Source organism: Physella acuta, unplaced genomic scaffold, assembly GCF_028476545.2.
Source record: "Physella acuta isolate Inbredline_101_S28 unplaced genomic scaffold, ASM2847654v3 ptg000258l, whole genome shotgun sequence".
NCBI classification, from domain to species: domain Eukaryota; kingdom Metazoa; phylum Mollusca; class Gastropoda; family Physidae; genus Physella; species Physella acuta.
In genome coordinates, this window is record NW_026731777.1 from 553,198 (window position 1) to 568,546 (window position 15,349).

The 15,349-nt window shown below is 38.9% G+C and overlaps 1 protein-coding gene across 1 annotated transcript; it reads right to left on the reverse strand.

The window, feature by feature from the left end:
* Window positions 1–2,592: 2,592 nt before the first annotated feature.
* Window positions 2,593–14,451, reverse strand: LOC131938849 (mitogen-activated protein kinase kinase kinase 3-like). The gene is made up of 7 exons (XM_059297073.1): window positions 14,433–14,451; window positions 14,068–14,216; window positions 10,357–10,482; window positions 9,841–10,075; window positions 9,191–9,356; window positions 8,998–9,082; window positions 2,593–2,796 (listed from the first exon to the last, which is right to left on the reverse strand). Exons 1-7 carry the CDS (start codon window positions 14,449–14,451, stop codon window positions 2,593–2,595), a joined length of 984 nt encoding a protein of 327 aa, XP_059153056.1.
* Window positions 14,452–15,349: the final 898 nt, after the last annotated feature.

The following is a 15,349-nucleotide window of genomic DNA, read 5'->3' on the forward strand; positions in this document are numbered from 1 at the left end:
TTTGTTTGTTAGCCGGTCTTCTCACTTCAAAATAATGTCTTTCTCTACTCAAATTTTAGCTTACACAAGTTTATTGCCTTATGATAATAGCCTACAACACAACACTGGGTACAACGCTTGAGGCTAGACACGCCCCCTCCACCCCACCCCACCGCTGGATAGTGCGTGAAGAACCGATGAGCCATAGATTACCAATGTTCATTCAACCGCGAATAACACATCTGTGTAGATAGGGTCAAGTACAGGGCCTAAGTGAATGCTTCTCAGCTATCCTATCTAGTATTTACATTCGTTGCTACCACACCCTATACGGAGAGATGGGCATACACATTAACACATGTGTCGTATACAGTCCGGTGTAAAGCCTGATGAACACGTTCAAGCCTATCACAGCATGCCGTAACTAGATTATAAACCGGCCGTTGGTTGAATGGCGAGAAGGGAATGAAGGGGGTAAAGGGGATGGACAGTACATTCTTCAAACTGATAGTCATGTCCATGTCGCATTGTTTCAGCTTAGTATAAAGCGTACGAAACAGTGTTTAATATTGTTCCAGTGATAATCAACAGTGCATTTCTAGGCCACGTTTCAATTACTAAACTTAATGTTGTACTATAACTTTAAAACAACAAATAGAAGAGTATACGCAAATGAGGTAAACAAACGAGACAGGCGATTGTTTTGTTTATCTAGAAACAAGATGGCTGCCTAGCACACGTGGTTAGTTGCAGCCTATCGTGAATTATTTTTATTTACTGTACTATAATATGATTGGTCAAGCGTATCAATGAATCTCTTCCCATTCATAATTTTTACGCGCATGCCCTTATATGGAGTTTGATATAAAATTTTACTTTGTAGAAAACAACTTCTATCTCACTTATTTTTAGAACAAAAGAAAAGGTCACTACACCAGCGGGACACGAGTGCTTGGCCCTTAGATTGCTTTAAAGTTTATGGTGTCTCGCGGGCCATAAATACATGTAATACCCGTTCGAAGATAGCCGCTGTCCGCGTAGTAGTGTGAAAACTTGCCGGGGGGTACCATGTTTCACATCGCAATAAACGGATAACCGTAAGCTGTAGAAGTCCGAAATGTTCGGGTTAGATAGATAAAAGGTATTAGTATCGAATTAAGAAATAAAAATTTTGGGGAGCAAAATTACAATTTTATCGAAAACATGGGTATCTTGTTCCCTTAAATTTGATGTTGAGGTGGTGATTTTGGTTTTAGTTCAGAGAAAAGAGACAACACTATCAACAGACCATTTATCTTGTATTAGAATAAAGAACAAAGAAAGATGACGCAACAATCTTATCTCAACGCTGGTTGAGACGTCCACGTAGAGTGGTTAAACGATGAACTGGAGCTGTCTGATGCGGTGGCGAACAATGACGCAACATTCCGTCGCTGTGACCTTGGACGATTGGATTTTCTACCTTTTGTATGTGGCGACGTATGTACGTAGCTGGCGATCTGTTGTTAGATAACCCCAGTGTGGGGGCGATACGGTGGCGTCTTGACCAGGGCAATTCACTGTTCAGCAGGTCTGTCCGCTGTCCAGGTAATTCAACGTAATCAGGGCTTCAGGTGGCGGCACTCTTTGAAGTGTCTGCTTCATCCTGTCTCATTCTGTGTAAGCGTTGGTGGGTCTGAAAATTGTATTACGAGACTATGAGCAATGGTTTAACGTGAACAATTTAGTGCCCGCGCAGACAAGTATTCAGACAGAGGTACCTTCCATTAAATAAAAACCACAATCCCAAATTTAAGCGTGATGAACACTTGTCTGGCGGTACATACAGCATACAAAAATAATATTACAAAATAACTAAATAAAAATAGTACACTCTGAACAACAATCTGTAAAGCATAATAAACCCAAAAGACGTAAACACTACTAGAGCTAAGAGATAGATTCACAAAAAGAATAGACATGTAAGTGTATATCAATAATATCGTGTCATTCAAATCAACATTTCGACACGTAATCATATAGTGGAGCAGCTCTCACTATGTGACTTCTGACATGACTAAAACTGACTGTCTGGTTTGACTTAATGACTAACTTCACTATTGACTTCAGTAATTTGACTGACTTCACTTTGACTTCACTAACTTAACTGACTTCAATTTAACGACTGATTTCACTCTGATGACTAACTTGACTGGCTTCATAGACATCACTGACTGACCTCGACTTTAATATGACTTCAATGACTTAACTTCTTCGCTTTGACTTCAAAAACTTCATTTTGGCTTCAAAGACTTTATTAACTGATTTAACTGACTTCAAATGATTTCTTTGACTTCAGTTTTGACTTTATTAAATTCACTGAATTCAAATACTCTATTGACTTCAGTTTTGACTCTATTTACTTCACTGACTTCAATAACTCAATTGACTTCAGTTTTGACTACACTGACTTCACCTTACTTCTGACTGTATCGACTTCGCGCCGATTTTCTCGACTTAGATTCACAAACTCGACTTAACTTCAACTATAAGGTCCGTTATTCAAAATCATTAGTGGAGGCGATCCGGGTAACATTCTTGGTTATGGGGTTGGTGTTCTAGGGCAGTTGCGTGTTATCTATTTGCTGTACTTTCAGTTTCACTAATTCTATCACTAACTCCGCTTTTGTTCTTGACATTTCTTACTATCCTGTTTCCTAATTTACTCTTTACAGATGCTTCTACTTCTTCTTCTGTCCTGTTAAATGCTTTGCCCTGTTCATAGTATTCCAACTCTGCCTCCATGGTTGTGTGTTTGTGTCGAGGAATGTCACAAAACTAAGAAAACAGGGCGTAACAACAGAGTGTATAAGGCAGAAAAACCGCTGGCACAAGCTATCCAGCACGGTCTAAACCCACACGTTTAAAAAAGTTTAGGAAGATACTTATCTTTTTGAACATGTTGCACTGTGTAAATAATCTACTTGTTGGTGATCCAAAAATCTGTCCAACTGAAAAAAAACCGCAGTTGTGATGATTTAGAGAAAGCTATACATCAGGTGTACTCTGTCATGAGTATCTGATATACTTTCTTTCTCGTTCCGCAGCTCTACCAGTTGTGAGGATGGGAGTGATGTGATGATCTTCCGTCAGTTATGAGGGTGGGGAAATGCAGCACCACCAAATGTGAGAGTGGGGGTGAGGAGAATTCAACACACAAGTTCAAGTCAAAATATATTGTTCTTTATTAAAATTTACACAATCAACTCTTCTACCCTATCTAACTAGTCCATACTACATTTTTCTAATACTACTAATAACTACGCATGACCAATCCTAAAACTACATAACTCTAATTCTCTACATCTCTACCCTGACGCTACCTATCTCTAGCTCTCTAAATATTTCTGTCCGTTCTCCTACCCTACCTATCTCTAACTACCTGGCCTAACTGTAGAGCCATGCTTCAGTGTTCAGCTGACCGTACCACATGACCAATCAGCTTCTGTATTTCATTGGTCTCTTTAACCAACTAACTATAGCCTGTTTCTATTAACTTCTTCTACTTGATCTATCCGACCTAAACTAGCGTCATCACAAGCTCCCCTTTACTTATCAGCACGCAATCCAAAGAAAAACAAATACTATCTTTAAGTATGTCAACTCGTAACTTTACTGTATTATGATTGCATGAAAACAACATGAAATAATGGAATATTATTACATTTACTATCAGTACCTTGGATTAACTGCTCCATTAAAAACCCGTTGATCAGAGTTTCTTCCGGGTATTTCCCCGAAAAATATCTACCGTCCCACGAACGAAATGGAATGTACAAATTCTTATACTAGTGTCCGCCGCCCGGAAATTTTAGTGCGCACCCCTCTTCCCTAAAATGTCAAGTGCCCCCCCCCCCCCTGGTGAAAATATGTGGAAGTAACACTGCCTTTGATCTATTCTGGTGACCGTCAAAAGAGCGCACGACAAAAGAGCGCCGACATAAGAGCGCAGACAAAAGAGCGCCGACATAAAAGCGCCGACATAAGAGCGCACTAATTTGCCGACAAAAGAGCGCCGACATAAGAGCGCAAACTAAAGATCGAAAAACCATATTTAATAAATAGGAACAAGAAAATTAACGCAGATCAGAAGGTATTGTTTGATGTCAACTTTTTATTGTTTCATTAAAAACTAATTGTTCAGTTTCTTTAACTAAAAAACTGGTATTGACGATTAATATTATCTATTGTTCCGAACATCATCATTCGGTAAATGTTAGTCGGTCCGGAATCCCACAAGACGAAATTTTGCCCTCTTGTTGTCGTTTGAAGAGGTTCAGGAATTGTTATCCCTGCAACGTTCTGCGGATTTGGGTATGGCAGCTGCTTGTGTTTTCTCTGTCTTTCTATTGCACGTTGTGAAGCGACGTATGCCGGCAAATGAGGTGCTACTTCCATCGAATTTCCTGTTCTGGCTTGTTGTATAATCTGCCTTGGTTTTTCCAACCCTTCAACTGCCCGTGTTCGTATAGCCCAGGGGTCTCCAAACTACGGCCCGCGGGCCGTATGCGGCCCGCGAGGTCCTCACATCCGGCCCGCTAAGATCTTTTTGTCCACGCAAAAAACATTTGTTGGTAATAGCTGAGGAACTTTTCCCAGAAAAATGAAAGACATGTCTGGAAGAAACTGGCCCCCGAACTGAACTTTGATAGTCAATGCGGCCCTCGGGCTGAAAAGTTTGGAGACCCCTGGTATAGCCGAACAACTTTCGCAGCTTCAATTTCAGCTGGATCAGGAGCATGATTGTGTTATGATAATGACAGAAAAACATCGTTCAGCATTTTCATCCGTCCTCGGCAGCCATCTTTCATTCAGGATCTCCATGTCGTACTTCCATCAGCATATGCTCTTTCCTTTCGAGATCTGTAGCCTTAGACCAATATAATAACCTTCCCTTTCTTTGATTCGATCTTGTCAATGTCACTTGGGATAGAAGTATTTTCAAACTACATTCATAACATATTATAATAATATATCAATAAACACATGTCGTTTTATCGTACCGCCGATTGTTTAATTGAAACAAGTGTTAATGATGTCATATTCGTTTAGCATACAACATGTGTTTTTTAATTGACTGCGCTCTTACGTCGGCGCTCTTTTGTCTGCGCTCTTATGTCGGCGCTCTTATGTCGGCGCTCTTTTGTTTGCGCTCTTATGTCGGCGCTCTTTTGTCTGCGTTCTTATGTCGGCGCTCTTATGTCGGCGCTCTTTTGTTTGCGCTCTTATGTCGGCGCTCTTTTGTCGTGCGCTCTTTTGACGGGGTGCCATCTATTCTAATAGCTTACCTCCATCGAGTTCCAGAGATAATAAATTAGCCAATCATATCGATAGCGAACGACGTGTTTCACATATATTGGGAGTATTATCTCTTTATTTGGAAGTATCGATTACATTGCATTTAACTACAATTAGAATCTATTTTTAAATAATAAATACAAGTAAACGTAATTATGTTGGGTAGGAGTCAAAACACAATGTTGTTTCAAACATAATTACATAGATAATACTTATTCATCTATTCACTTAATTTGCCCAATCATCAACGTTAATAACACTTATTTTTACTTTCTCGTATACGAAGTATAGAGAAAATACTGTAATCGGGAACAAAAAAAAATAGTTTTGCAATCTTGTCCGTATGTCTTTGTGTGTGTATATCTGTATGTGTGTGTGTTTGTGTGTGTACGTGTGTGTGTATGTGTGTGTCTGTCTGTCTGTAATCACGATAACTTGAGTACCGTTACAGCTGGTTGAAGAAATTTCATACATAAGTATTTTATTAATTTTTTTAGTTCTGTGTCAACTTTTCTCCGAAAACTTTTTCTATTTTCAATTTTTCAAAAGCCTATCACTTGAGTACTATTTCAGAGAGATATATTAAATTTCACACGTAAGTTAAAGATCTAAATCTCTGCTTTCTGTCAAATTTTGATTAATTTCCGTTGACCGGCAGTAGTAATTTAGGCTATTTCCGATTTCTCAAAAAGCGCATTAGAATGTATAAAGTACTAATAATATTAGTTCTGCTGTATGGAGCAGAGACATGGAGAGTCTCCAAGGCAAGCACAGCAAACATACAGACCTTCATGAATAGATGCCTTAGACGGATACTGAAACTGAGATGGCAGGACAAAGTGCCGAACTTGGAACTATGAAGGAAAGCTAGGAAGGAGCCTATAGGTGTGCAAATAAGAAGGAGGAAGTGGGTGGGTCACACACTGCGAAAGGCTCACACAAATGTTACACGCCAAGCGCTTGAGTGGAACCCCCAGGGAAAGCGGAAGAGAGGGCGCCCAAGACAGACCTGGAGGCGGAGTCTTCTTGAAGAACTGAAGCCAATAGGGATGTCTTGGGAGATGTCAAAATTAATAGCCGAGGATAGGAAGAAATGGAAGGAAATGGTGGAGGCTGTGACCTACTTAGGTCTAGTAATGTTTATTTTTACATTTTGTTATAATACCATATATGGTCTGTGGTGCAATGACCGGTTTTTTCCGCTGTCATACTAAGAGAGTCTTAGACTCAGAAATTTTCCATCAAGATATGATTGATTGATTCAGACCAGATGACCACCCCAACCAATGGCCTTATGATTTGAAGGTGACCTTCCTAAGTCTATAAATTGACTGCGCACAGGCGTCTCGAGGCAGTTCATTGACCAGACGTCGTTGAGAGACATAAGCCCTGTGTGTTGCCGTGTAGTACTAAGATGTTTAAGTAGCATATTCTTATATTACTTGTGGTTAAGTAATTCTTTATGCTTATAGCAGTGATGTGTATACTGTGGTGATTTTGCTGAAGTGTTAAAAGCTGTGATAGTGTATCATATTATTTTTTCCCACGAATTGTAAGTTGGGTTTTGTTCATTCTGTAAATCTATTTTATTCCTGTATACATCTAGTGTGCTGCCACGACTTTGTACACTCATTACAAATTATATGCAGATTAAATGATTTGTTAGCATCAGTAGTTTCTCTAGTGTTTCCCCTAGACATCAATTACGAGTCCTAGCGAACTAGTGTGTTAACTTTCTTTTATTTAGGCTTGTCGCCATCTGTGTATAATCAGTTAAACGAATCCGGGAGCGTTCGCCAACTAACTGGCTGATAGATTGTTGTCCGTTACAAGGCCCTATGCTCCATAAGGAGCAAAGAGGACTAACTAACTAACTAACTAATAATATTGCGCACTATTATACACAATTTGTTTGGTGTTCACTTGGTGCGCAATTCTTTTTTCTACGAGATTCTGTTATATTTTTAAAAGTTTAAGTAATTAAAAAGGATTAAAAATATTGTATATATCCCGAGTTACCATCCCCCGTAGTTTTATAAAAGAATATTTGAGAAAGTTTAGGGGAGATCATTCCCGGTTTATTTTAAGGGTTTTAAAGCCACCCTAGGCTACTGTACTGTAACCCATTAGAATAAGCACCAAGGTGTACATGTGTAGATGACCCGTACCCCAGCCTGTACACATAAGCACCAATACTACCCGGGCATGTAGCTGTAGTGTAGGTGTATCTGGTCCAAACATCTCCTACATGACCTCGATCCACCCAGTGACCTACAGAGACCTGCTTAGAACAGCCATGAGGATGTGACACTATAATGGTCAGCTTGTCCACTTCTCTACGACTCGCGTATTTTTCATCTACCTTTTCATTAATGTAGTCATACCGCCGCATCATCTCCTCAAGTTTATGTCCTACATCTACGTCATGTGTCGCACAAAACAACAAACACCTGTCACTTTTAATATCTAGCATCCACCCACCCACCTTCCACCCATAAATCTTGACCACTGGACTTTTATTATCATCAAACCACAACCTACAGATGGACTGTCTCGCCTCACTCTCATCAAAAACTACATGTCTGGCCGTCACCACACAAACCTCCCACCACACTTTGCTGGGTGTGTCCGAGTGGTCACATTCAGGACATGGACAACATTTGTAGCTTGGCATCCCCTCTGTGTACTTTGTGACACGCTCCACCCTCCCAGTCCCTATATGCAATGATTTATGTCCCCTGGGGTTGTAGCAAGGATACGGAACTTCAGTATCTGGTACAAACTCTGGTCTCTCTGGACAGGAGAACCTAACGGCTATCCTGACAGTTAGGTCAGCCAGGGCTTTAACTAGTTGAACTAGCTCGTTGTCATGGTAACCAGATGGGAGATATTGAGTGTCAAATTGATTAATGGGAATAAATAACCCGTGTACTGTATTATTTTTACAACTGCTTGAATAAAATTTTAAGCAAGGGCCTTTAACATTATTCTCGTCTTCAGTATTTCGTTCTGTTTCGAAGTCATCTGTAAAAAAAACTCTTTTAATGATTACGTAAATTATATTGCAACTTAGGTTCTCTCTGATTTTACAAACATTCATCGAGTGATTTATACTACTACAAAACTCACCGTTAGATAACTTGATTTGATCAGGCATTTCCGTCTCTGTAGTTGTATCTTTGTTTGCATCTGTTTTAAATAACTATAACATTTTTAACATTTTATTATTGGGTGTCATTATAAATGTTTCCTTTAGAATAATCATAGGTCGTAAGTTCAATTAATGTATGGGCACTTTTAAAAAAAAATTAAAGGATGATCCACACACGATTTTACATTAATATCAACAGATTTTCTAACCTCCCCTTTCCTACCCAAGGATTGTACCGTCGTGTATCTACAACACCTAACATTACTTAAATTGTTGTTACTTACCTGCCACAAAATGTTCTTTAATTAACTCCCTTGATGTAGGACGTTCCTCTGGATTTGATTTGAACGTGGAATTTAAAAACAACTTCAAATTTTCAGACGAAGCGTCTGGAAGTCTAAACTGAGCTGTTGGGTTGGTCGCCATGTGTATGATGACCCTGGTTGGTCGCCATGTGTATGATGGGTTGGTCGCCATGTGTAAGATGACCCTGGTTGGTTGCCATGTGTATGATGACCCTGGTTGGTTGCCATGTGTATGATGACCCTGGTTGGTTGCTGGTCAGGAAAAGGTGGGGACCCAGTGACCATCTCTACCACTGTAGCCCCTACACTCCTGTGGGAGGTCAAACAAGGCAGTGCATGTTTAAATGTTTCTTTATTCAGATAGGAGATAACATAACCATAACAGTGACACGAGATAATAACACAATGCTTTACTGACCATATGTCGACTTTAAAATCATAAGGTTTCTCATTAATTATCTCAGGCGCCATCCATTTGACTGTCCCCATCTCTGATGTGTTGGTTGTTTGGTTTCTCAGAATTTTAGAAATTCCAAAATCTGCCAGCTTTATTTTTAAGTCTTGGTCCAACAAAATATTAGCACCTGTACAGAAAACGTATGGCATACAACACTGCTACAACAACACGAGGTGAGAAACGATGTATGTGTGACATTATTAAAAAAGATGTGGTTTAAGCTGATAAACTGTTCACATTTAGATTGGGACAAAAATTAAATTGACCAACCAGTATCTGAGTTTAGTTTATATAAAACATGAGACATTATGTTCACATGTATTGTGTACTAGCACGTCAAATGCCAGTGTATGATAGAAATCCTCTCACCTTTAATATCTTTGTGACAGAAATGATCATATCTTTAATATCCCTGTTTATAATAGAAACTCTCTCAACTGTAATATACCTGTATGCTAGAAATTCCCTTACCCTTAATATCCCTGTTTATAATAGAAACTCTCTCAACTGTAATATACCTGTATGCTAGAAATTCCCTTACCCTTAATATCCCTGAGCATGATAGAAATGACCTCACCTGTAATATCCCTGTATAATAGAAAATCTCTCACCTTTAATATCCCTATGTATGATTAAGTTATCATGGAGATAAATTAAGCCTTTTAAAATTTGATAAGTAAACAGTGACGTTGTTTCTTCACTTAGAACGCCATTTTCCTCAACAAATTTCACTGTACAATTCTTTGCTAATTTTTTCTTTGGTTCTCCAGTAGTAGCATCCATGTGTTCTACACATTTCTCTTCTATTTCCTTCTTTTTCTCTTCTATGTAATCTTTTAATGAGCCCTAGTGAAAAATACAACGTTACCCATGATCTATAACTTTGAACAAATATAATATGCATGTGTGTGTGTTTGTGTGTGTATGTGTGTGTGTGTGTGTGTGTGTGTGTGTAAACGAAAAACACATTTAGATAAGATTGAATACAGTAGCCGAGTTCAAAAAAGCAAATAATATTCACATTTCGTATTTAATTTTAAGAGAAATATCTATAAATAAACAAGGTCTAAACTAAGATAGAAAATTACTGTATAGTCTAAAACTAAAAACCTTTTTTATCATTTTACCTTCTGCATGTACGGCAAAAATATCAAGACTGATTTATTCTCAAACTTACAGCCGTAGAACTGCACGATGTGTTGGTGATGAAGTGCACTCAAGATGGCGACCTCGACGCGTAGCCTGTCAGCGTTCTGTGGGAGAGTTTCTGTGTGGTAATGATGGTGTGTTGAACGTGTATGTGGTTAGTGTAAAGATGGTGTGTATGTAGTTAGTGTAATGGTTAAGTGTATGTGGTTTGTGTAATGGTGGTGTGTATGTGGTTAGTGTAATGGTGGTGTGTATGTGGTTAGTGTAATGGTGGTGTGTTGAACGTGTATGTGGTTAGTGTAAAGGTGGTGTGTATGTAGTTAGTGTAATGGTTAAGTGTATGTGGTTAGTGTAATGGTGGTGTGTATGTGGTTAGTGTAATGGTGGTGTGTATGTGGTTAGTGTAATGGTGGTGTGTTGAACGTGTATGTGGTTAGTGTAAAGGTGGTGTGTATAAAGTTAGTGTAATGGTGGTGTGTATGTGGTTAGTATAATGGTGGTGTATAAAACGTGTATGTGGTTAGTGTAATGGTGGTGTGTATGTGGTTAGTGTAATGGTGGTGTGTATGTGGTTAGTGAAATAGTGGTGTGTATGTGGTTAGTGTAATGGTGGTGTGTATGTGGTTAGTGTAATGGTGGTGTGTATGTGGTTAGTGTAATGGTGGTGTGTATGTCATTAGTGTAATGGGGGTGTGTTGAATGTGTATGTGGTTAGTGTAATGGTGGTGTGTATGTGGTTAGTGTAATGGTGGTGTGTATGTATTTAGTATAATGGTGGTGTGTATGTATTTAGTGTAATGGTGGTGTGTATGTGGTTAGTGTAATCGTGGTGTGTATGTGGTTAGTGTAATGGTGGTGTGTATGTGGTTAGTGTAATGGTGATGTGTATGTATTTAGTATAATGGTGGTGTGTATGTGGATAGTGTAATGGTGGTGTGTTTGTGGTTAGTGTAATGGTGGTGTGTATATGGTTAGTGTAATGGTGGTGTGTACGTGGTTAGTGTAATGGTAGTGTGTATGTAATTAGTGTAATGACAGTGTGTATGTGGTTGGTGTAATGACAGTGTGTATGTGGTTGGTGTAATGGCAGTGTGTATGTGGTTAGTGTAATGGTGGTGTGTATGTGGTTAGTGTAATGGTGGTGTGTACGTGGTTAGTGTAATGGTGGTGTGTATGTAATTAGTGTAATGACAGTGTGTATGTGGTTAGTGTAATGACAGTGTGTATGTGGTTGGTGTAATGACAGTGTGTATGTGGTTAGTGTAATGGCAGTGTGTATGTGGTTAGTGTAATGACAGTGTGTATGTGGTTGGTGTAATGACAGTGTGGTCAGTGCAAGGGCAGTCTGTTTAGGCATTTAAAGGGTTTGTGGACGGCGTTTGTTTAGCAGTTCATTTATTTCACAATGTCTATGGTCATTACTGCCGGCCGACATCCAAAAGGCCGACAAGAAATAAGGCCGACACGGACACAAGGCCGACATGGACAAAAGGCCGACAGCCAAAAGGCCGACAGGACATAAGGCCGACAGGAAATAAGGCCGACAGCCATAAGACAGACAACCATAAGGCCGACAGACCAATATGCGGACGAACCATAAGGCCGACAAGCATAAAAAATACTAATATCGCAAAAGCTGTGTTACTGCATAACTCATATCTTGACAATGATCGAAATAAAGCATGGAAAAGGGTGAAACGTGCAAGTTTAACCATCTGGTCAAGCGACTGAAAATTACGGGTGTGTCTTAAATTCAAGGATCAACACCTAGATATTGCGAAAAGCTGTCACTGCTGTCTTTCATAGCTCCTTCTATACAATCGAGGTGAGATAACCATCATAGAACCAAGTCAAAAGCCGCCGGCATCATCGCCCACATGCAATAAGACGGAACGCCAAGAGACAATGCTAGTTGCGATCCTTATAAGGTGAACAATGGGGTCCATGCGACTGGAGATGACGGGAGTGTACAAAGAATAAACAGACAGGTGGCGCATATTTCGCAAAGAATTCAAAGAAACAGAATGAAGTAGAACAATCGTGTGCCTTGACTAGACTACATGTTTAACACAGACAAAATTTGAATTATATTTTAGTTTCGTACATTGCGAATTGCGTGAAAAAAATTGTATATTATATTCGTTGTATTCATTAATTCTGTTGTGATTGTGATACAAATGTGCCGAAATTGGTGCGTTATTTTTTTGTGTGTAAACTTACCCCTGTGATTTCCCTATATATGGACCAATATATCAGCAACAAATAATTGGTTACATCGTGTGTTTTATTTTATCCTATTGTATGTACCTAAGGAAATTTATTAGAAACTTAAAAAGTCGTATATAATTACATATTTTAGATATTAAACATGGGTGAAATTGTAGTTTGTTATTTATAAAACTTGTCGGCCTTTTGTCTTGTCGGCCTTTTGTCCGTGTCGGCCTTTTGTCCATGTCGGCCTTTTGTCCGGATCCCATAAAACAATTAATCAGCTTTTCTAATCATCCCACCTATTTTATTTTAATTTCTGGTTGCGATTGATGGAATAATCTATATAATATATTAAAATGATCCGTAACAGAAAATATATTCCGTGTAAGAATGTATTGTATGACTTCCAAAGCTGAGAAATAGAAATGTTTCTCGTTTTTCTAATTAAGTTTCACTATTATTCATTTTCTATGTAAATATGTATTTCTTTTTTTTTAAAGTTAGGATGTGCGTATGTATGCTTGTTATCAGAAGGGTTAGATTTTAAAATCTGCTATAAGCCAATTGTTAAAATATACATTATGAGCCGACCCGCGGTGTATCATATGCCGCTATTAAGTTATCTTATTTTCTACTTTTCAGTAATTCATAATTTGTGTATTGGACAGTATCAACTCTGCCACTGAAAATATTTGCTTTTAAACACTATCAAGGACGATAACCCCCCCCCCCCCCGCCCCGTGAAAGCAGCCTCCTCTTAGTTACCTCCCTGTTACGGTTAGGTTGCTGTGTGAGAGGGTTTGATTCACTTGACTCAGCCAACTACCATTTCGCTCGTCTCCAATACCAGGGAGAGAGTATTAAACCTTGAGAACCACTAAGGCTGTATTACGTTCAGACAGATCAACGACGTTTGAAAATAAGATAAACCAAGTAATCCTTGTACAAATCTTTTATTCTTGTATCTACATATGTCTATCTTCCTAAACCCTATCTCTCGACTTGAGTCACGCCAACCAACACACGTCCTTTCACACCGACGATCTAGATTCAACTGCTCACACATAAACTCATAGCAACCAACTCTCTAACCTAAACGTCACTATCTTTCGTACCGCGTCATCATACCCATGCGTTCACTATGTTCTCCGCACCAACCTGCATTCAATTCAATACCTACTAAAACATACATCATAACACTCCCCTAAGTTTAAAATCGTTTCAAACTAAATTATCTGCCCCTAATAGCCGTCACTAAGCCCGGCTCTACGACTGTAAACATTTAGCATGAACCACAGCTTACCAGACCACGTGGGCGTGGGGGTGGTAGGGATATGCCTAGATAGGAAGAGAGGGGACTGCTAGGTGCGCTTACAAATTAGTGTTTTCTATGGTTTCCAAGAAGAGAATTATATATATAGATTACTAGAATAATTTATAAACAGAAAAGCAAAAGTTTTTAACATATGTTTTCCTACTTGTTTGCTCTCTTCCAAGAGAATTTCTTTGATGACAAAATCTTTTCTCTCAGGATGTGCAGGATCTTCTAGTAAAACAACACGACCAAAACTACCAGCGCCTACAACCTCACCAGGTCTAAACTTTGCGGGGATGTGATGTATTTCATCTAGAATGGTGTTAAATGTAAAAATGTAAAATCAATAAATATATAATAGGATATGTTACGTTTTGCTGGAAGGTTTAGTACACTACAGAAAAAACTGCTCACAATGTTTAAAGTAAGATATTTAAAAATCAATTAAACATTTTTTTAAATTACAGAACTTAGAATAATTATGTACACAACCCTTATTTTAATTCTGTTCGGTACTTTAAAACTTACAATGAAATAATTTATCCATCTTCCAATAGAAAAAAAAACTTGTTTCTGTTGATCTCATGAACCTAATAAGTGCAGAAAGATAGGTGCTCATTAAAATTCTTTTCTCTTGTAGTTCAGTACTTTTGAAACATCAAATCGTTTGGACATTGGCAGAGGCGTAGCGAGGGGGGGGGGGATATATCCCCGGGCGACGACCCAAGGGGGCGCCAAAATGGGTTGGAAAACAAATCAAAAGCTCATTTTAGCTGCAGTTTTGCATTATTAATAAATTCAAAATTAAAAATTGGTCCCGGGGGGGGGGGGGGGGGGGGCAAATTGAAAGATTGTCCCCGGGCGCTGGGAAGGGTCGCTAAGCCTCTGGATATTGGTGTAATATTTCTAAGTTACCTAAATAGTTAATGTTATAGAATCTATTAAAAATACACGTATAGAAAAATCGATAATATGTGTATTTAAAAATTACACATGTGTGGGTGTATGTGTGTGTGAGTAGGGGCGCCGCCCTTGCACAATTAAAAATATATATTTTTACGAAAACCTCCGCTAAAGTGTTCTAATCAAATCCCCAAAGTTTAATAGCGATCAGATGAACGGTGTCAAACCGCAATCGTCTTTTATTTTTATATACTTAACCCGTCCCGGAGCGTTGCCGCGGGAACGGAAGAAAGTATGAATTAATATCTTAAGTGGGTTTCATCATTGCGTTACTAATCCTATATTCTTAGACGTGTGATCTAGTTTTCTAAAACAATGCCTTCGCTTGGATTATATATATCTGGGCATGGGTTTACCTACAGTACCGCATGAAAGCCTTGAATGCACGTTAATCACTAAACGTAATAGTGAGGTAGACTATAGTGACCGCCCTAGTGCCAGGGCGTAGAGGAGCGCTCTCGGGAGCACAAGATTACATTACC

Coding starts and splice junctions, on each gene's coding strand:
- LOC131938849 (XM_059297073.1), bottom strand. Junction 9,357..9,840: donor CATACATAGGGATATTAAAG/GTGAGAGATTTT, acceptor TTTTCTGTACAG/GTGCTAATATTTTGTTGGAC. Junction 9,083..9,190: donor GATTTTAAAGTCGACATATG/GTCAGTAAAGCA, acceptor GACCTCCCACAG/GAGTGTAGGGGCTACAGTGG.